The 19,732-nt window shown below is 40.6% G+C and overlaps 4 protein-coding genes across 4 annotated transcripts in view; 2 read left to right on the top strand and 2 right to left on the bottom strand.

Moving 5' to 3' along the window:
• Nucleotides 1-6,380, bottom strand: part of LOC307262196 (CAP-Gly domain-containing linker protein 4) — a 32,588-nt gene extending 26,208 nt beyond the window's left edge. The window contains exons 1-5 of the mRNA XM_080042982.1: nucleotides 6,308-6,380; nucleotides 3,237-3,368; nucleotides 2,045-2,184; nucleotides 1,477-1,570; nucleotides 1,112-1,273 (exon numbers count right to left, since the gene is read on the bottom strand). Coding sequence (XP_079899108.1) covers nucleotides 1,112-1,273; nucleotides 1,477-1,570; nucleotides 2,045-2,184; nucleotides 3,237-3,354 — 514 coding nt within the window. The 5' untranslated portion in view covers nucleotides 3,355-3,368; nucleotides 6,308-6,380. The remainder of the gene's footprint in view (nucleotides 1-1,111; nucleotides 1,274-1,476; nucleotides 1,571-2,044; nucleotides 2,185-3,236; nucleotides 3,369-6,307) is intronic.
• A 1,224-nt stretch (nucleotides 6,381-7,604) lies between these two features.
• cimip5 (ciliary microtubule inner protein 5) lies at nucleotides 7,605-9,235 on the top strand (the record flags this gene model as incomplete). The annotated part of the gene is made up of 3 exons (XM_080042308.1): nucleotides 7,605-7,837; nucleotides 7,961-8,000; nucleotides 9,038-9,235. The coding sequence occupies 3 exons, from the start codon at nucleotides 7,605-7,607 to the stop codon at nucleotides 9,233-9,235; spliced, it is 471 nt and encodes a 156-aa protein (XP_079898434.1).
• A 1,679-nt stretch (nucleotides 9,236-10,914) lies between these two features.
• On the top strand, nucleotides 10,915-16,974 carry slc66a3 (solute carrier family 66 member 3). The gene is made up of 7 exons (XM_080042338.1): nucleotides 10,915-11,149; nucleotides 13,453-13,535; nucleotides 14,212-14,281; nucleotides 14,603-14,660; nucleotides 15,287-15,407; nucleotides 16,050-16,091; nucleotides 16,864-16,974. Exons 1-7 carry the CDS (start codon nucleotides 11,004-11,006, stop codon nucleotides 16,962-16,964), a joined length of 621 nt encoding a protein of 206 aa, XP_079898464.1. The 5' UTR covers nucleotides 10,915-11,003; the 3' UTR covers nucleotides 16,965-16,974.
• Nucleotides 16,975-16,988: 14 nt separating this feature from the next.
• rock2a (rho-associated, coiled-coil containing protein kinase 2a) overlaps nucleotides 16,989-19,732 on the bottom strand; it is a 28,983-nt gene continuing 26,239 nt past the window's right edge. Inside the window, exon 31 of the mRNA XM_080042336.1 lies at nucleotides 16,989-19,413. Coding sequence (XP_079898462.1) covers nucleotides 19,410-19,413 — 4 coding nt within the window. The 3' untranslated portion in view covers nucleotides 16,989-19,409. The remainder of the gene's footprint in view (nucleotides 19,414-19,732) is intronic.

The following is a 19,732-nucleotide window of genomic DNA, read 5'->3' as shown; positions in this document are numbered from 1 at the left end:
GGGGCCGCCAACGTGCAATGTTACTCGTAGTGGCTTTAACACTGAATTTCCCCCCGGGGATAAATAAAGTATGTCTTTGTCTTCTTCAAAGTATTTTTTTATATCCCTGGCAGTGTGTACTTAACCATAAGCAATAGCCTCTGGCATCAACCCCAAAGGAATCATTTGATCTCCCTTAGAATACATTCTTCTATTATAAAAAGTCTAAGATATGCAGAGCAAATACGGTAACTTAAATGGGTTTCTGTTGTTGTTAATAATGACTATTTGTATACACAGTGCAACTGGGCATTAACAAGTCTCTCTACTCGGTACTCATTACACAAAAGCTGTTTCACAGCGGGTACAAACACAATGTAAATAACAAAATAACATTGTCAGTATCCCAAATATATAACAAGAAATTACCTGATCATGCTGCCAAACTATGATCAATAGAATCAATAATATCATTACACTCAACTCTGCTACAACAAACACACCTAAACAGCTGTACATGGCACACTGTGCAGTACATTTTCCTTGCTTATGTGTAATGAATTATAGGAAATGATTCCACACACTGTGTCCATCTGCAATTTTCACTTACTGAGGCAAGCGTTTCCACCACAGACTACAATGCACAATGCTTTTTCCATATTCCTCATTCCATCTAGGCTCCAGCATCATCAGCTATTTCTGCTGAGCAGGCACTTTGATAAATTGGACTCCGCACACGAGTGAAACCAGTTATAATTAAAAGTAATGTAATCAATCTGTAGTAAATTCCTGCTGCAACTTTACAAGTGTATCCATGCTGCAACATCACTGTCTGCATAAAATGAGAGTGGCTTGTAGCTACACCAATATCCACAGTGACCCACTGAGTTCAAATGTGGTGGACACATTTTAGAAAAACCTTACCATGTAATGCAACAGCACCACAAACTTCCCCCTCCATAAAGTACAATCAATACTTCTCTGACAACTATAACAAAAACCCAATACGAGGCTGCAATGCAGGGATGTTGTGTTGAATTCTAGCTAGTGGGTGGACCTCATAACAGGAAACTCAGTTGTTTTACCACACTGCAATTGGATTTGAAAATAGAAATGTTTGCCCTGCTCTCACCTCCAGGCTGTGAGCTGTGTGACACCACCAGGATAAGTTGGGGCACATCAAAGTAAGCAGCATAGTGCAGGGCCCTCATGTTGGTCCATCTGGAGCGCAGGTTAGGATCAGCACCCAGGGACAGGAGCTGGCGGGCAAAGGAGGCTGCTGTCTCTGCATCACCTGTGGAACAGCAGGGATACAGGTGTGTGTGTGTGTGTGTGTGTTGGGGAGTATAGGTGTATGAACATAGAGTATGTCAGCTTCTTCAGTGGTCAAAGTAGCAAGATAAAGTAAACACACTTAATGTACAAGACATAGAACATGTGTATAGACTTTTACAGACCAGCTGAGAGTTTTTATTCAACACTACTGTCCATACTTACCGATGCCCGGGGCCCCAGCCTTGCAGCAGTAGTGCAGTAGGCTCATATCTGTGAGACCGTCTCGATCGTTCACACCACAGCCTCTCTTTAGAATCTGTGCAGAGACAGTATTACATAACAGACTAAAAGGAACCTCAGGGCACTGATCTGATAAATGACCAGTAAGCTGGGACTAAAAACTCAACTTTAAATCTGGATAAGAGTTGTTTCGTAAACTGACATCAACAAACGCAGCATGCATTTCTCAAGGGTAGCGTTTATTAAGTCAGACCGTGAGAGAAAACAGTCTGCTTTCACCAGTGAGACTTTAACTGGATTGCAGCTACTTTATTTAGCTCTAGGTGGATGTGGGTTGAGGGTTTATCATCAGGGTCTCAACCCAAAAACTTGTATTTATTAAGAGTTTTATTATATTCTAAACTATAGTGGTGTATTCACTACATTTTTTGTTTTTTAGCTTCTGTTCATCCAATGTTTAATCATTCAATTAGCATGTGTGAAGTGTGAGCACCAACAGAGAAGGGTTTGCACAAAGGCAATGTAATTAAAAAGATCAAAGCACACTGACCTCATTGCCGATGAGGTGGATGTTCTTCTGAACCTGGGGAACCCACTGCCTGAGCACAGCAAACAGCTCTGGTATGGAGGTGCTGGGATCCACAAGAACCTCTCTGCATTGGGGCTCATCTGGGTCAAAGAAGGAGAATTCTGGGGACAAAAAAAACACAGAGATAGTACATTTGAATTATGTTGTATTTTGCCTGAATAAGTGAAACTGGGAATCCGTAGCCTTATGTTCTATTTACCAGTATGCATATGAAGAGAGCATGTGTGATATTCTGCCACCAAATACATTAACTTACTGCAACAGATTGTTCAATCGATTCAATCAAATGACTACTCTTGGGAAATGTATTTGCTGTGATGGTGGAGGCGAATGAAATCAGATCAGTGAGAGTTGATGGTATGGCCTACACCAAGGGAAACATTAAAAATCCTACTGAGGCTGAAAACAAATAAGCTTGGCCTTTCACAGAGAATGCCAACACTGGATCTAACCAGCGTCAAACCTTCTGTATTTGCTTTATTGACTGAAATTCATAAAAGATATTCAATTTAAGATCCCTTCACACTATTCAATAACAACATGATTTAATTCATTTTGTTCTGGTTTAAAAAATGGATTGTACGCCAGCACTCAGAATCCACTGATAACATGTTAGCCTTTTAGAAATAGAGAAAACAAATCTGTAAGAAATGTGACCATCATTTATTGTTGAATGAAACCATCCAAACTGTGGCTCACTCACAATATTAAAAATGACATTAAATGATAACGATAATAAATGATGAGCAAGAAATTGAGAAACTAGATATCTACTAGCACCAGAAGAGACGGGGCTCACATCAGCAGTTATTTAGTGTTCAGGACTTTGATCTTTCATCCCGTCTGGATCATCTTCATTCTGATCGTTAAAGCTTGAGACTTTCAACGTGTCGTCAACTGATCATTATTTCAAGTGTGTGATCAAAAATGCAGTGGAAGCATTTTTCCAATTCCAGCTCCAGTCATAGAGCTGTTTAATCTTTTCATAGTCTCTTTGGTAGTGCAGCGAGTGTGTTAATTAGCCTGAAATGTCACAGCGCTCCACTGTGCCTATTGAATGTGTGTGTGTGTGCGTGCGTGCGTGCGTGCGTGCGTGCGTGCGTGCGTGCGTGCGTGCGTGCGTGCGTGCGTGCGTGCGTGCGTGGATCCTCACCACAGTCACTGGGCATGGGTGCAGAGGCCACCTGGTGGATGAGTGGCCGCTGATGGGAAGAGGTCCAGCCCAGCACAGTGTCTCCCTCCACACACTCTGAAACATCCTCCTTTGTCATCTCCCCCTCAAGGCCTGTGGCACACAGCAACAACAACGTTACAAGTCCTATTCTGACAACACAATTAGGTCTCATCTCAACAAAGAACTGACAACTCCACTTATTTGAGGAATAGAAATGACTTAACCGAAGCTTTTGGTTGATCTGGCACCGTCCCATTAAGACAATGAGCTTCTCCATTTGCCTTTAAAGCAGGACTAGTACTGTATGTTACTGTGTCAGATTAGATATCAAGGTGGCATTTACTGGTAAGTAAAGTAACTGATAGTACATTATGACAGTACCAACAGCCTTAATAATGTTTACAACATAATCTTTAAAGTAACCCTAACAGTTGTAACTATTACACACATTTCAGCACAGTCAACGCTGTCATTATCATCATGTTGAAACCATTTTTCCTGTGAGGTCTGTGGCATTTCTATACAAAAGAGTGACAAGGTCTAATGTATTCATGTGCATTACGGTAAATGCATGAGGAGGACAATAGTAAAAAATAAATAAAAAATAACCAAACCCTGACATTAAAAAGGAAGGAGGTTGAACTGCAAGCCGGCAAGCCGACACACACACACACACACACACACACACACACGCACACGCTCACTGCTAAGACGGGAAAAGCACAAAACACTTCCAAACAAACCAACACTCACTGTCCTCTCCTCCTTTATCCTTTTCCTTGTTGATCTCCATGAGAGCTCAGATCAGGAGACACACCCTGGGTCCAGCAGAACAACTAACCAGAAATAACAAGCACATAGACAGTCCTTTCCTCTATCTCCAACAGTGCCCCCCCCCCCCTCTCTCTCTCTGGTTATATCCTGTTGATCCCCTGACTCCCAGGTCTAGTTGCTATTTACAGCCTACTCACTTTGACTCTCCCAGGCTGGCATATCACTCTCACTTTCCAGTCATGTGCTGACCCCACTGCTATCTCATCTGACTGGTACCACAAGACCCACTATGCAGGGAATGTGGCTTTAGGGTGACAGTGCAAACAAACACAGTGTAAAAAGGGCAGCAGAGTGTATCTTATTAGGACAACTGTCCCTCACTTTAAGAGGCCAGTGACCCATTCCCCTTTGAGAGCCCCCTGCCAAAGCACCCATAGGCATTAGGCAACAGTACCAGCTACAGAAAGAGGGAGCAGCTGAACCCGCACCCTCCCGCAAAAATAGAATAGAATAGAATAGAACTTTATTGTCATTGTACAAGACAACAACATTTTGTAAAAAAATACACTTTACTATAAGAAAAATATGTTGTTTTAATGGGACAAAAGAACATTTTTAAGCTAACAGTAGTATGCAGCCATATAGAAGATACTACAGGAAGTGAAGAGCAACAGGTCCAGTCATATACATTTTTCACACAAAACAATTGGATTTGTCTTGGTAGTGAAAGCACTGGTGTTACCAATAATAACATGTCTCAATGTCTCAGTTGTATTCAAATGTCCCAGAGAGCCACAGAGAGTGACAGTGAGTCAGGATACACAATAGCATGATCCTGAAACTGCTAAATGGAACTCAGAACGTTTTTATTTGGTTGTCTTTTAGAAAAGGGAAATGGTTTCATTTTACAAAGTTAATTCAAGATTATATGATTCGATGCAAAACACTTCAAAGGGTTATCATCACAAGCCTAGTAAGTCAATCATTTTAGACAGATAAGGTGATTGATTAAATATTGCAATTTAAATGTGAAAAGCATGAACCAAGTGTCTTTATTTCTAATAACTGAACTGTTAAACAGAGAGCATTAATCGCCATCTTAGTCAATTGTTAAGCATCCACAAGACATTCTCTATAAGGCTCTCTGACTGTTATGTAGACAGATTAGGACTTTGACAGTGCGACGTGGGACAATGGTCTACTTTGGCATAAGCCTCTCCTTGTTTGTCCAAAGCATGATGTCACCCTGCTGAGTGCTCCCATCCTCACAACCAATGCACAGACAATACTGCGACATGTTTCAAACTCATTGCTCTCAACATTTACCAACACACAACTTTGTTGTAGGTCTATGGTCGTGCACAGAAACATTCACATAGAGTAAAAAGTTAATTATGTGTGTGTGTGTGTGTGTGTGTGGGGGGGGGGGTTTAGGTTCACTTCATTGAATACCATAACGTCAAAAGACCCTACACACAAATGGTGCGCTAACACAGGTGTTTACCCTTAGCCTAATTAGCCAGCCCTGTCACCTGCCTTCAATAAGAGGCGGTCTAATCAGCCTCGATTACTGAAAACACCTGTGAGCATCCCAGTCAGAGATAGCATACAACCGGGGGAAAAAAACTCAGCTTTTCACACATTTTGTCCCACAGAAATATAACTGCTATGCAAGTTAGTAACAAACAAAAGGCTGCTTATTATACTATATAGAATGTGTAAGCTACATGAAAGAGCTACACTTATGTCGTAATGTGACACTTGCTTTTAGCTAGTCAATTATCATGAGGCGAAGAGGTCCACCTAGCTCTCCCTCGGCCTCGTCTCACAGGTGTGTAGCATTAAGGACAGCTGAAGCTATGCGAGCTTATCAGATGTCATAACGCTCATTTAATTAATTAGGCATCAACGTTGGATGTTAACACATGTTATTTAGCCCTACATTAGCATAGATAACATACTGTAGCTGGCACCAAAATGTTAGCTGGCTAGCATATGGTAAAAAGACAGCACGTAATAAAACTACACTGCTTAATATTTATTTTATTCCATGCCTCGTAAATAAGTAGTCAGCAGCCATAGGTTTTATGCCCATACAATGTGGAAAAAGTTGCCACGAGAGTTGACATTCCATGTTAGCTCTTCGGAGGTAAGGATAGTGTTACACTGGCCCGAGCATCCTACCAGCTTATAATGCACTGTAGGACTACAAAATAGAAATACATGTCATGTTTAGCTAACGGTAGGCTATGTGGAAAAAAAGACCTATACGTTACCTTAACCCTGCTGCTCGTTTTAATACGCTCATTGGGAAAATGACATGTCAGCCACGGATTAAATTTCCATCCAGTATGCTACATATCTATGGTACATCCGGTTTCACAGTAAAGGCATATTATTGTAACCTTATTTTTCAAATCTTCAAAATAAAGGTAATCTTTTTCTTTATTCGAAGTTTTCAAAATACAAAATAGGCATTTTCATATTAACGTGTTACTCATTATAGCAAGCAGCAATCTTGAGCAAAGAGATAGCCTACTACAGTAAGCACACTTACTTTTCAAAACAACAAATTAAAAAATTAAATTAAATAAATCAAAAATGTAGCCTATCAAATACATCAGCGAGTCTCGAGGCACTTATTGTTTCCTACTTTTTTTAAAGAAAAAAAATAACACAAAGAATTATGGGGTCTAATGGTAGATTAACGTCTGGTTGTAGGCTACACATAAGGATGGTTTAATCTGATAAAAAAAAGTTTGAATGTGCATATCTCTAAAAGCAAGCTGTTTCTTTACAAGCACATTTCTTATTCAAGTGTTTGAAGACATAGGCTACTCACTTATTTTTAACAGGTAGCCTACACTTTTCAACTGGATATATATGATCTTTGACACTCACTTTGATGATGCAATTGATCTTTAGGCCTACTACTCATATTCTGAAACACTCTGAACGAGACATGGAATATGTTTTTATCCTCTGCAGGAGTGTGTCAGCATCAGTGATAGGCCTACAGAGAGAAAAAATTTGAGCTGCTCAATGTTTGGTTTTTATATAGGCCTACTAAAATGTTTTTTTTTTTTTTTTTTTTTTTGAAGCCTGTGGTAAAATAGCTCTTCAAATGATGAAATTAGGAACCTCTTGATAAACAAAAAAACGAATGGAAAGTGAACACAGGTCAGTGCATCATAGGCCTACATTATTGCACAGACAGAAGCTGTTCTGTCAAATTGTCCTCATTTTAGGTTGATCTGAACCTGGCCTAACTTGTGCTTCAAGACCAGTATGCTCTCACTTGTTGCAAACTCCCTCGTGGTAAATGGTAGCCTACTACAGGGCTTTTTAAACGCGAAATTTTATTGTGAAACTGTTTTTATTTGCCCTCTCACAGTTTCCATGGAAACGTAAACAAAAAGGCTCAAGCAAGCGCTGGCAGTGATTTCTCTACACGCACTCCGCTCAATGCGCAGAGACCACAACTTGTTTTTATCTTCAATCTTGCATTATATGTTCAAATCAGTTTTCCCAATCTAGTAGCAGGCAGCATTAGTTTTGAATCTAGCTACCATGATGGACTTGAACAGTGTCAGGCGTGTGTCCTCGGCTGGGTACCGGTTACCAGAACGAAACAATGGGAGCAGGCCCAGAACGAGCCAGCCTCCTGCAGAGAACAGGACACACTACGCCGCTAAAGGAGACGCTGCGTCCGCCGCAGAGCAGAAAGCGGACTTGAAGGAACCCATCAAACAGGACCAGTTGTGGAGAGACGTGGTATTGAGTGAGAGGAGAGGAGTGCGGGAATGGTGAGAAGAACCTCTGATGTTGCTTTCAAACTAAATTCTTGCACTCATTTGAAAGTTGTAGCCTAGCTAGTTTTCTAGGTCATTGAATCCATACAGGCTTTACCAATACATCTTGGTCCACAGGGAGAAGAACTGGGGTTTTCTCAAGAACTATGATCAGATGGTAAGACTAAAAGTGTGCGTGCGTGTGTGTGTGTGTGTGTGTGTGTGTGTGTGTGAGAGAGAGAGAGAGAGAGAGAGAGAGAGAGAGAGAGAGAGAGAGAGAGAGAGAGAGAGAGAGAGGGAGAGAGAGAGAATTTCACCAATGTAGTTATTCCTGTGATATTTCAACTAGCCTATACCTGTCATGTAAACACCTGTATCAGTGCTGAACCTACTATGACTGTATTCAAATTAATATAGGGGTAATATATTTTTTTTATTAATACACTGAGTAATACAATAGTTACTACATAAACCCCATCATCTGAAATGTTCTATTGTCAGCAATAGTTCATTGCTGTAGCTTTCATCTAAAATATCACTCCCTGTGAATTCTTTAGACTGATAATCATTGTTGATGGCAGTATTGTAAAAAGCATCCTATCTTATTACAGCTGACAACTATAAGCCCCATTCTGCCTGATGCAGCTTTAGGTTCAATGCAGCAGCTTGTTGTAAAACACAATCACTTTATAATGGCGCATCAAACTGAAGTAATGTCTTTACACTCAGTGTCATTGTTGATGACAGTGTTGTAGAAAGCATCCTATCTGATTACAGCTGACAACCAAGCCCCATTGGCACTGCTACATTAAATGACAACTTTACAGGTGCTACGACGAGGAACTTTTCAATATTTCTGAAAAAGTCAAATTTTTCCTCTGATGATCATACGTTACATGAAACAGCAAACGAAACCATCAGTGCAAAGAATGCTATTTTTATATAGATTTTATCTTAATGCCTTTGTCCGTGTACGCTCACCCAGGAACAACAGCTGGCGTAGTAAAAACACTACCGCTTTTGTCCAAAGGGGGTGCTAGAATTTACGCAAACTGAAAGTTCCTCAGAGCACCTTTTAGCCACGTTAGCTACAGCTCACAATTCAGCTGTATAATATAGTAGCTAATATGACTTAACCCCTGTGTGTTTGTGTGTGTGTGTGTGTGTGTGTGTGTGTGTGTGTGTGTGTGTGTGTGTGTATGTGTATGTGTGTAGGGGGAGCTGAAGCCAGAAGTACCCTCACCCAGCTACGTGTCTCTCTTCTCCGACCGCGTCCCCAACACCACCAACAGGATGTTTGGTAGCAGACTGTCCACTCCGCGGGGCAGTGAGCTGGTCAAACTGGACAGGCTCTTACTCTGGTCTGGAAATAATCACAAACGCAAGCTGGATCCAGAGATGCAGCCCTGCTAATAAGACTGCTCGCTACACAAGTCACCTCACACATCTAAAAACTCTGTACATCAACATCTAATGTCTTCACCCTCATGGACTCTATAAGGCTGGGGCTGTACTGTATTGTAAAATTAATTACTGTAAAATTTTACTTTTCATTGATATTCAAATTTTTCTGAGCCGCACCTGTAATGTTGTTGGGCTTTTTTGTCATTTGTCATTTTTATTGAAGAGTGAATATTATGTAAAATACAGACATCTGTATAGAAGCCATATCAGGGAAGGAGTCAGGGGAAATGGTGTGTTTGCTGTCCTACATCTGCTAATCTACACGTATGGATATATGTATTATAGATAGATATGCAGTCATTTAATGATCATATTGTACTTTATCGACAATATGTTTACTCGTAGTTTTAGGTATGCAAAGCAGTACAAAGCTTATGTTAAAGGCAATAGCTCACCAATACATGGAGGTGAGAGGGGAGGACACCCACGGATCAAATTCATGTCATCTGAGCCCCATCAGGTATTTGATAAGACATTTGATGATCTAACAAGATACCTGATCAGATTTGGATTTGGAGTGAGCGCCTGTATCACCACCACATCTCTATTCACTCAAACAGCACTCAGAGGAAAAACACCAAAGAATTAAGAAACCATAGAATACAGCTGATAAAAATCTTTACTGATACTCATAGAGCATATGTTATTTTGGTTCTCAATTTGTTTTTATTCTTTTATTTCTGCACCTTTAAATGTGTGTGTGACTTTCATGATGATGTAGCTTGTATCTATCTGCACCTTATGTGAACGGCAGCATGTATCCGATATGTGTACCATTGTAGGTGCCTTAAAAGGCCGTTCTGTATATTTCAACATTGTTCTAAATCACTGCCACTGTGTCTGAATTTGAACAGAAAATGTTGCTCCTCAATGAATTTTAAAAAGGTATCATCACATGGTTGTATGATCAGGATGTGGCTAGATTGTATTCGCAGTCATTGTCTCGTTGGAATAAAGAGTTTGCATTGTAATGTCTGGGTGTACTGAATTGATTGTGTTGTGTAAGTAGCCTACTAGATATTACCACATGTTTAATAAGGAGGCCTACAGAGAAGGAGACTATGATGCTATTTCAAAGGCAGACTTTGCAATAATTCAAGTTGGAGAGTTTCTTATAGTATTATTTAAGTAAAAGTGAATATAGGCTTTCCATAATATGATTGCATAGGCTACATGCATAGTGTGGTTTCAAGAACGTTAAGAAGGCAGGAAGAGAGAGACATCACATGTACTCAAGTGAGCATTTGAAATGCTTCGGTCTAGACTAGAGCCTGAGCACAACAAGCCAATCAGCTTGCAGTGGATGTATGCGGAAGTGAGAATAGACGCCGGTTGACAGGAAACCGTCAAGCTCACAGAAAAGCAAAGAAAATATAACGTGTTCGCCTTCGAAATAAAATGTAACCGCATCTAATTTCTTGGAACTGTTTGGAAAGTATAGCTAATTGTGTACCAATGAACTAAATTGAGTATTTTACGTTAGCCATCTTTACGACAATTACAAAAACAAAACCCATAAATTGGACGGCATTTCAAAATAAGCTCTAATTGATTTTACTTTGAAAGTGTAGAACGGAAGTAGTTCATTAAAATCCTCCATCTTGACGTTTATAATCCTCAGCGGTAGAAACATCTGGCTGCTACTTGTGGCAAAACATTCACTGAGATCTGACGTTGGAAAGTTTATCCTTTGTATTGTTTTGTTTTCATCTCCACAATGCAGACCGATACGTTGCTGCATGTCGCTAATTTCAGCACGCTGTTCATGTGCATGGTGATCAAGTTCCCTCAGATTTTCCTACTCATGCGTGCGAAATCATCGACTGGAGTCAGCCTCAACAGCCTTCTCCTCGAGATGACCGGGTATGTGATTTATTGCAGAAGTTATTTGAGTTTCTACAATGATTAATTAGTATTTATTTTATGACAATAATAGTAATTAATAATAATAATTTCTGATATATTGTCTGTATAGTTTGTGGCATGGGGGGAAAGGGGAAATGAACTTTGACAAATGTAAATAAAGGTATAGCCTACTATGCAGTCACAGTGTAGACTATTTTGCTACTTACTGTTATTCAATGCTGATGTGTTGTGAATCTGTCTTCCTGTTCCTCGCTGGGTACATCCAAACGAATCAAAAGAATGATTATTGTCTTTGGTAGGCTATAATTTAACCAAAGTTAAACACATTATCCTAAGGTAAGGACAATAAGGGAAGAGCAGCCTCATCCACAGGGATACACAACCAGTTTGTTTTCAAGATTAAGTTTAAAATAAATATAGGGCATTAAGAGATTGTCTCCTGTGTACACACACACACACACACACACACACACACACACACACACACACACACACACACACACACACACACACACACACACACACACACACACACAGAACAGCTGCTCTCCAATACAACCTAATCCCACCGGGGAAAGCTTAAAACGAGTGTGCAGTTTGTGTCAGAGCAGAGGATTTGGTTGATTTATTGAGGTTGTGTAGGAAATGTGTCCTCCATAAGTCTGTACATGTCCTAATGCCACAGTGCCATGTGCGCTTGTAAATCAGTGCAGCACACTGGTTCTTGTGTACAGGGGGTATTGATAAGATAGACATTTACTGTCTTCAAACTTACAGCCGGTATTCCTGGTTGGGTTGGTGGACACATGTCGCCTAACCTAACTACTTATTGCATGTTTTAATGTTCCACTATAGGACGTGACTTTGGGACTATAAGCTGTTTCATGTCTGTAAGGCTCTATCATTTCCCAATGTCCTTTTCTCTCCTCTGTGCCCGGCTGTAGCTGCACTCCACTCAATGTCCCTACTGTGTTGGTGAGCAGAAGCCTGCAGCTGTCATTGTGCATGCTACTGTCAAACCGCCTATAGCCATAAAGCTGCACTGGGTACAGTGTCAAGATTGAAACAATAAAAAAGACATTTTATAAAATATACGTATTACATTGTAATGGACTGACTCTCCTGTGCCATTTTCACTATTCACAGCATGTCCACCATGAAAGAGGTTTAGACCAAAATGTGAAAAAAATGTTAATGATGTCACTTCAAACTCAGTATTCTGACTTTAAACCTAGAGGTATGAGAACCTTTAGGGAACCAACTTCAGTGAGAGTGTCACTGTGCGTCATGTTGACCAAAGCTGTAGGATTTCAGCCAGTATGTGTGCATGAGAGGTCCTAGAGAAAGCTATTTTGTTAATGGAGCAAAGGGTTCTGGGATCACTAGAATACAGTTATAGATTCTGAGAATACACTCAGAAGAACCCTGAGTTTAAAGTTGTTATTTTTTTACCTGGCCCTAATCCTCTTCCATAGAACCACATCTTAAAGGTACAATAAGTAACATTTCAATGCTACATAGTATGCAATGCCTTGACTGAGTGAGCACTTGAGTGAGATATTCATGCTTTATGTAGGAAGTGGAAAGTTGTGTTGTTCAGATCAATCTTGATGAAATTGCATCACTTCCTCCTCTGCTGTCAGAGAGAGAGATCTTCGGTCTGTAATGTATAAAACATCACAAACTGGCGTGGCTGCTCAACATGCGCTGGCTCTGTGCAGTGTACACACACACACAGCATGCTGGCCTGTTGTCAAATAGCCGATAGCTATTTGACCATCACACCTTGTGCAGCTTTAATTTGAAGTCACTTTTGATTGTTTTTTCATCAAGGCAACTTCAACTTGCATCAGTTTCCACCTGCCGCATATAGAAAGCTGTGCACGCCAACAGCCTGTAAACACACACACACACACCCAGCTGCCATGTTTGGTAAACAACAGGATCCCCGGCTGAAGAATGTCAGCAACTCCTTTGCTAAAGGCTACCGCTAATTGGAGGCCCACGTTTGTTGTAACTGAAGCAAACATATCTGGAGTTTGTCAAGTGGTGATCCTGTTTGTGTTTAGCCAACCCCCTCCTTAGACAAAGTGAACTTTATGTTGACGCCTGCCACTGTTTGGCTATTAAACAATGTGTCACTGCCAGTCATAATGCCTGAGCAAACCCAGACATGGCGGCAAAGGAAAAAAACCCTCACACACTACATCCCATTTCTGCCACGTTTGTTTTTGATCGTTGCCTGTGTGATTTCAAACTCAACACCTCAATGCAATGACATGGAACCGTTTGTTTTACAGGTACATCGTTTTTGTCACATACCAGATGTACTATGACTACCCACCCCCAACATACCTGGAATATCCAATACTCATTGCTCAAGGTGAGTTTTTTTTATGAACTACCAGATTGCTGTTTATGTGAAGTGCCAGTTTAAAAAAAAGAATATTGATTAATTTAAGGGGTCCAAATATCTCATGTAAGGGTGTGTACATGTTTGTAATTTTCTCCTGTCCAATTTATTTTTGTGGAGCCAGAAATTGGTTTCTATATTTGAAACACAGTCGGTGCTAAAAGTCTCACACTGTCCCATCTATATTGCCTTTAAATAAGAACTCTAACACAGTAACTCGCCATGTTAGAGCAAAGCAGAACATCAAATTGACAAGTGCATGGTCCACAGTTTAATATTACACACATGGGGGTTTGACGGAAAATCAATAGACCATCCGCATGGTTGATGTAGGCAATAACTGTTTTCTACACGTAATAGAAAACAAATGACTTGACATGGGTCTCCTTAGAGAGCGCTATTAACTCATCTATGACCTCTATTGATCTGCCATATGCAACCACCTCAATAACAACAGCCCATCACTCTTCTAAACTGTACCCATATCCACTTCCCAAGAGGCCCGTCTGCCGACCGAAACAATAAAGACTGCCTGACAACAACATCAGAAATATTAGCTTGTTGTTGTGGGGCGGGTTGAAAAGTGCAGCCCCCCCCCCTCCATTGATCTGTTGAGTGTGTTTATAACCTTCCTCTGTGTCCTCAGATGTCATTCTACTGCTCCTGATCCTTCACTACAATGGCAGCCTGCGACAGAGCCTCATCTATGCCTTGGTGTATCCTTTCACTGCTATTTATTCATTTCATCTCTTTCGGCAGGGTTAAATCAAATCAAATTACACTTAGTTTTTAGGGTGTGTGTTTGTTTGTGTGGGGGGTGGGAATAAAGTATATCCATCCTTTCTTTCTATCTATCTATCTATCTATCTATCTATCTATCTATCTATCTATCTATCTATCTATCTATCTATCTATCTATCTATCTATCTATCTATCTATCTATCTATCTATCTATCTATCTATCTATCTAAATAGAGCTTGAAGAGAATCAACAACCCTTAATACAGCATGTTATGGCCTTGACATAATGTGCCCAGGTTCATTGGAGGTTGGAGGCTCCTGACTGTGGATAAGTGGATCATAGACTTGGCTATGGTAATAATAAAGCCCTTTTAACATCAATCATACGTGGCAGTGTGTCTCAAAGTAAGCAAAGGAGAGATGGCGCGTCAGCAGTCAGCAGTAATGAGGTGGAGAGCTCATTGCACCTGGTGTGCATATCTCCCACACCTTATGAAAGCCAAATGCCTTTTGTCGGGTAAATGAGTTGAATGAGTCTGAAGGCATTTGTGCATATAAATAGAAGAGAACAGCAACAACAATGTTAGCTATCTGAAATTAAAGATGGAGTCTGCAATTCGGGAGAATGCTTGTTGTCAAAATCAGTGAATATCTCCTCCGGTCCGTACTGTGTGGTGCTAAAGTAAGATATCCAGTGTTATTACACAGCCAAGGCTCTGTAAGCAGGCATTGCTAGGTACTGTGGGCCCCCGTTGTCTACAACCCTTTGTTTACATACCAGTTTACAGAGCCTAGGCTGTGTATTAACACAAGATTTTTCTTCAATGCACACAGCCGATCCAGGAAATATTCACTGATTTTGACATAGTGATTTTGACAACCATCGATCTCCAGAATCACTGACTCCACCTTTAAGTTGAATGGTAGAGTCACATTGGTCATAATGATGAGTCTGACCTCCCCTCTCTCTCTCTTCTCAGAGCCTGTGCACATTCATCAGTGCAACCAGTAAACTGGCCCAACTGCAATGCCTGTGGAAGTCTAAGGACGCAGGACAGGTTAGCGCCCTCACCTGGACTATGGCTACCTACACCTGTATGGGTGAGTAAAGTATGGCATTCTGGACATAAATACACACTAGTCCTCTGTCAGTCGCAAAGCATAGAACAAATACTCCAGAACAGGAATAACAATAATTTTTAAAATAAAATCTAATATTCACTCTTATTTTAGCTCTGATTTTGCTCCTCACCAGCTCCTAAGGGCTTTATCTGTCTCTATAGCGACTAATTGCTAAAACAACAAACATATTTACAATAGCAAAGTCAAGCATTGACCCCACAATTAGTATCACATTGATGGTGTGGAGAAATCTTTGGAACTTGTCTCATTAGAAATACCAATTAGTTCAGGTTAATGGAGTCTCAGAAATAGTCTCAAACTATTACGCATATAAATGTATTTCTGCATATTTCGAAGTAAAGGCCAATATCACCCCTCTTATCTGTCTAGCCTTCATGTTTAGCATTCCTAATACACTCTGACATGCCGAAAACAATTTACGAGACCTTTTCCCCTCCCCTAAGTACTGTTACTGTGATGGTTGAAGCTATGAATATGTATTGTACCACTTACTCCGCTCCTAATTGAATAAGTCAGCAATTCCACACTTCATTAATGAAATATGAGCTGCTCTCTTCTTGGATAATGAGGATGTCATTAACTAGGCCTCTTCTGTTTCAGCGCGGATCTACACCACCACTGTGACCACTGGAGACATGCAGGGTGAGTCACACAGAATGATACATGACTGTGGGATGCGCTGTATCCCAGATAGGGATTTCTTATGAACTCTTTATACAGTCTGGATTTTTGCCATGGGAAAACCTGGTGGTATCTACAATGTTATTAGTCATATCGTGCCTATGTGCATATGACTTTAATCACTTTAAATTACTAAAGAAAAACACACATTTTGGGGTGACTCAGGGTTGTAGCTTTTACATGCTACTTAGAATGAAAATACTGATAACAGGCTAATGTTGAGTTAAATATTGTGAGATGGACTATAAGACCACAGGCCCCTGGGCACAGACATGTCAAAGTTCCCCCTCCTATGTAGTATTAAAAAGCCCTGACTGAAAAGACACAAAACAGTTTTGAGTCACTTTTTAGTTGTTCATTTTGCCTCTGTAGTTGTTTTTTTATGACTTTGTCATTCTTTTGCGACTATGTTGTTGTTCTATATGCCTTTCTCAATTCAGTCTAACAGTGAAACGTTTGAATCCTTATCCTAAGCATTAGTATCTATCTATTGTAAATCTCATATAATTGGGGCACTCCGGTGGTGTAGTGGATAGAGCGAGTACCATATTGGCTCAGGCCTCGTTGCAGTGGTCGTGGGTTCGAAGCAGACCCTTGGACCTTTACTGCAGGTCACCCCCCTCCCTCCCTCCCAATTTCAACTCTGTACTATTTAATAAAGCTTAAATGCCAAAAAAGAATAATCTTAAAAAAAGAAAATCTAATGAAATCTCTCTCTCTCCCTTTGTCCTAGTTCTGGTGCGGTTTATTGCCATGACGTTGCTCAACATGTGGGTGCTGCTCACTGTGCTCTACTACCAGAGACAGAGCCGCGCCTCCAAGAAAGAAGACTAAACTGTGATAGTTAAAATCCTCAAAGCGACAGTCTCTTCTGTAAACCTGCACTTCACCCCTGTGTCTTCCACTTCTGTTCACCAGAGAGATAACTGTTACTCTGGACCCAGCTAGGAACTGATAAACTAAACAGACAGCTAACAACGGTTATGTGAGCAGCTCTTTGTCATACTGACCCAGGAAATGTGCTTTTTTGTTCCTATATTATCTTTACCTCAGTGTTAAACCCACACATTCCTTTTTTTATAACATCCGGTGACTGAAAATCTGCCTAGACTTTGAGTTGGAGCAGAGACCAATGCATTTTCATACTGTTTGCAAAAATATGTAGCGTTATATTAGGTAAGACAGAGGCAGACACAAGCCAAGTATATCTGAGATCTTCCAACTCAGGAGAAAAAAAAATACTGTATTTTGAAAAGCTTTTTATAAGTGTGAAGTTCTTTTTCTGAATTATTTTAATAAAGCAAATACATTCTAACTTCTTACACTGTGGTCATTTCAGGCTCATGCATTTAAAAACTCAACCCCAACAAAATGTTGTTGTACACGTTTACAGAATTAAAACTTCCAATATATTCCTTTTTTGAAGACAGAAAAATAATCCAAAAACCAAAAGGCACATCCATGTCTTTATTGTTGAAGTAGTTATTATTATAGAGCTGTTTGGTAGCAAACATGCGATCTGGATGTAGAGCCCTTAAATACAAAGTGGACAAGGCTGTATAAATAATATAATGTGCACTGTATGGCATGTAAAATATATACTGTGTATATTTATATGTATAAAACATGCTTCTTGGTTAAAGGAGGGCACTCAGCACACACACACACACACACACACACACATACATACAAACACACACTCATAGTTACTCTCCACCTGCTATATGAGCCACATACACGCAACAATGTGCCCAAACTCAAGAGTTTGGTTACTTTTAATACAAAAATATCAGGACAAACACTTTTAGAAAAAAACTTTCAATGGAATAGTGCTGCTCAGTATTTTGACCCATGCGATATGATTGCATACCTTCATTGTTTTCTGCTTCTTATTGTTAAGTTCCCCTCGTTTTCATTGTCAGGACTGACTTCAAACTACATGTCTATAGGTGGAGGCCTGTGGGTGACAGCACTGAAGTGTGAGGCCTGAAAAGGCAAACACATGCAAGTTCACTCAAGAGTAGTTGGTGATGAACGTGGGAGGGGGGGGGGGGGCTTCAGTCAAGTATAATTGGATAGAAAGTAATACAATGCCTGTGTGTCGTCTCTGGTCTAAAGCCCAGATGTACATTCAAACACAACAAAAAGGAGCTGAGCTCGGATCAGAAATGTGTTAACGGTGCACCCCTTTGAATTCAGTAAACATTAACCCTCGTGACTTGACAGTGCAGGTTTGGAAAGATTAGGGGATTGTGAGGGTCTCATGCCTGGGCCTCCACATCTACTGTATAATGCCATTCAGAGCAGCATTCTCTTCCACTTGTAACCGTTCACTGCAGCCATACAACGACAAAACACGGTGATACAGAGCGTGCCTTGGTCTGAAATCTGAATAAGATGCACTCCAGGAATTATTTTGCTCACCCCCTGAAGGACTGTGACCCTCCCTTGCCTTCCCTTCCCTTAACCTGCCCTGCCCCTCCTGGAAGTAACAGCTGCTTTGATTAAGTACCTTATTCAAGTGTCTCTGACCTGTGTGGATGCGAACTTGAATGCAGAATCGCCGAAAGCAAGAAGCTGTGATCAATATGTAAAAAGAGTTTGAATAAGCCAAAGCACAGATGCTCAACAACCTCAGCTGCATTCCACCAACAACAAAAACAACCTACAGAATTGACCATCTTCTTAGTGTAGTGTTCATCAATAAACCCTTCATACTGTTCACAATCCTCAAACGTCCTTTTTATTTGGCCACAAGAATCCTCCAAAGTTGGTGAGGAAAAGTGGATAGTATTCCTGTTGGGTCCTTCAATCAGACTGAGTCCTGGTGAGAAGTGTTGAGGTAAGTGTATCCCCATCCTTTGCCAGCCTTGGTTTGGGCTTATAAGAGCTCTCTTCAGTTGCACGGTAGCTGTAACTCCGCCCCACACACACACACCCCCTAGAGACACATAACTGCTCTAGTTAAGGTCCCAAGAGAAGACTTTGGCTGATGTGCTTACAAGCCATCCAACTGGGTGACTAAAACAACAGGTGAGTTTGATAGTTATTACCACTTCAAGTGGCTGGGAAAGAGAGAGAGAGAGAGAGCTCAAACAACATAGGGATGAAAAGAGACTTTGTAACTCTGGCAGGCTGAAGCACGGCAGGGTGGATTGTGGGTAAGTGATGTGGAGTTCAGTGTGCTCGTCTGCAAACAGGAGCTTTGTGTACAGTCTTTGATTTCAGGAGGAAACACACTCCAACGCCTTTGACGACGCGCCACACTCGCCAGCAAGGTTAACTGGAGGAAGAGAGAAAGGGAGATGGGCATTAGTACCAGCAAATAAAATAGTGATTACATGACACTGTGTCCTCATAAGATTTAAATAAGAATCCTGCACTAATTACTTGTACACAATATTGCATTCAAAACAAAATAAATATCTTCGAATTTATTTGGTCCCTTCACTGCCTTGGTCCTATGTATACACTGCTCATTAGACTTCATGGTGTGAAATACAAAATCAAGCCTATATGTAGTGTGTGCAGTATTTGATGTAAGAAGTTCTCTCCCTGGCTTTCATCAAAGTTTTACTTTTAATGACCAAAGTGCAGCCATT

The sequence above is a fragment of the Ammodytes marinus genome, assembly GCF_949987685.1.
Source record: "Ammodytes marinus genome assembly, chromosome: 15".
Classification (NCBI taxonomy): Eukaryota; Metazoa; Chordata; class Actinopteri; order Uranoscopiformes; family Ammodytidae; genus Ammodytes; species Ammodytes marinus.
The sequence above is the reverse complement of the archived record's forward strand: the minus strand, read 5'-3'. Positions and strand labels throughout refer to the sequence as shown.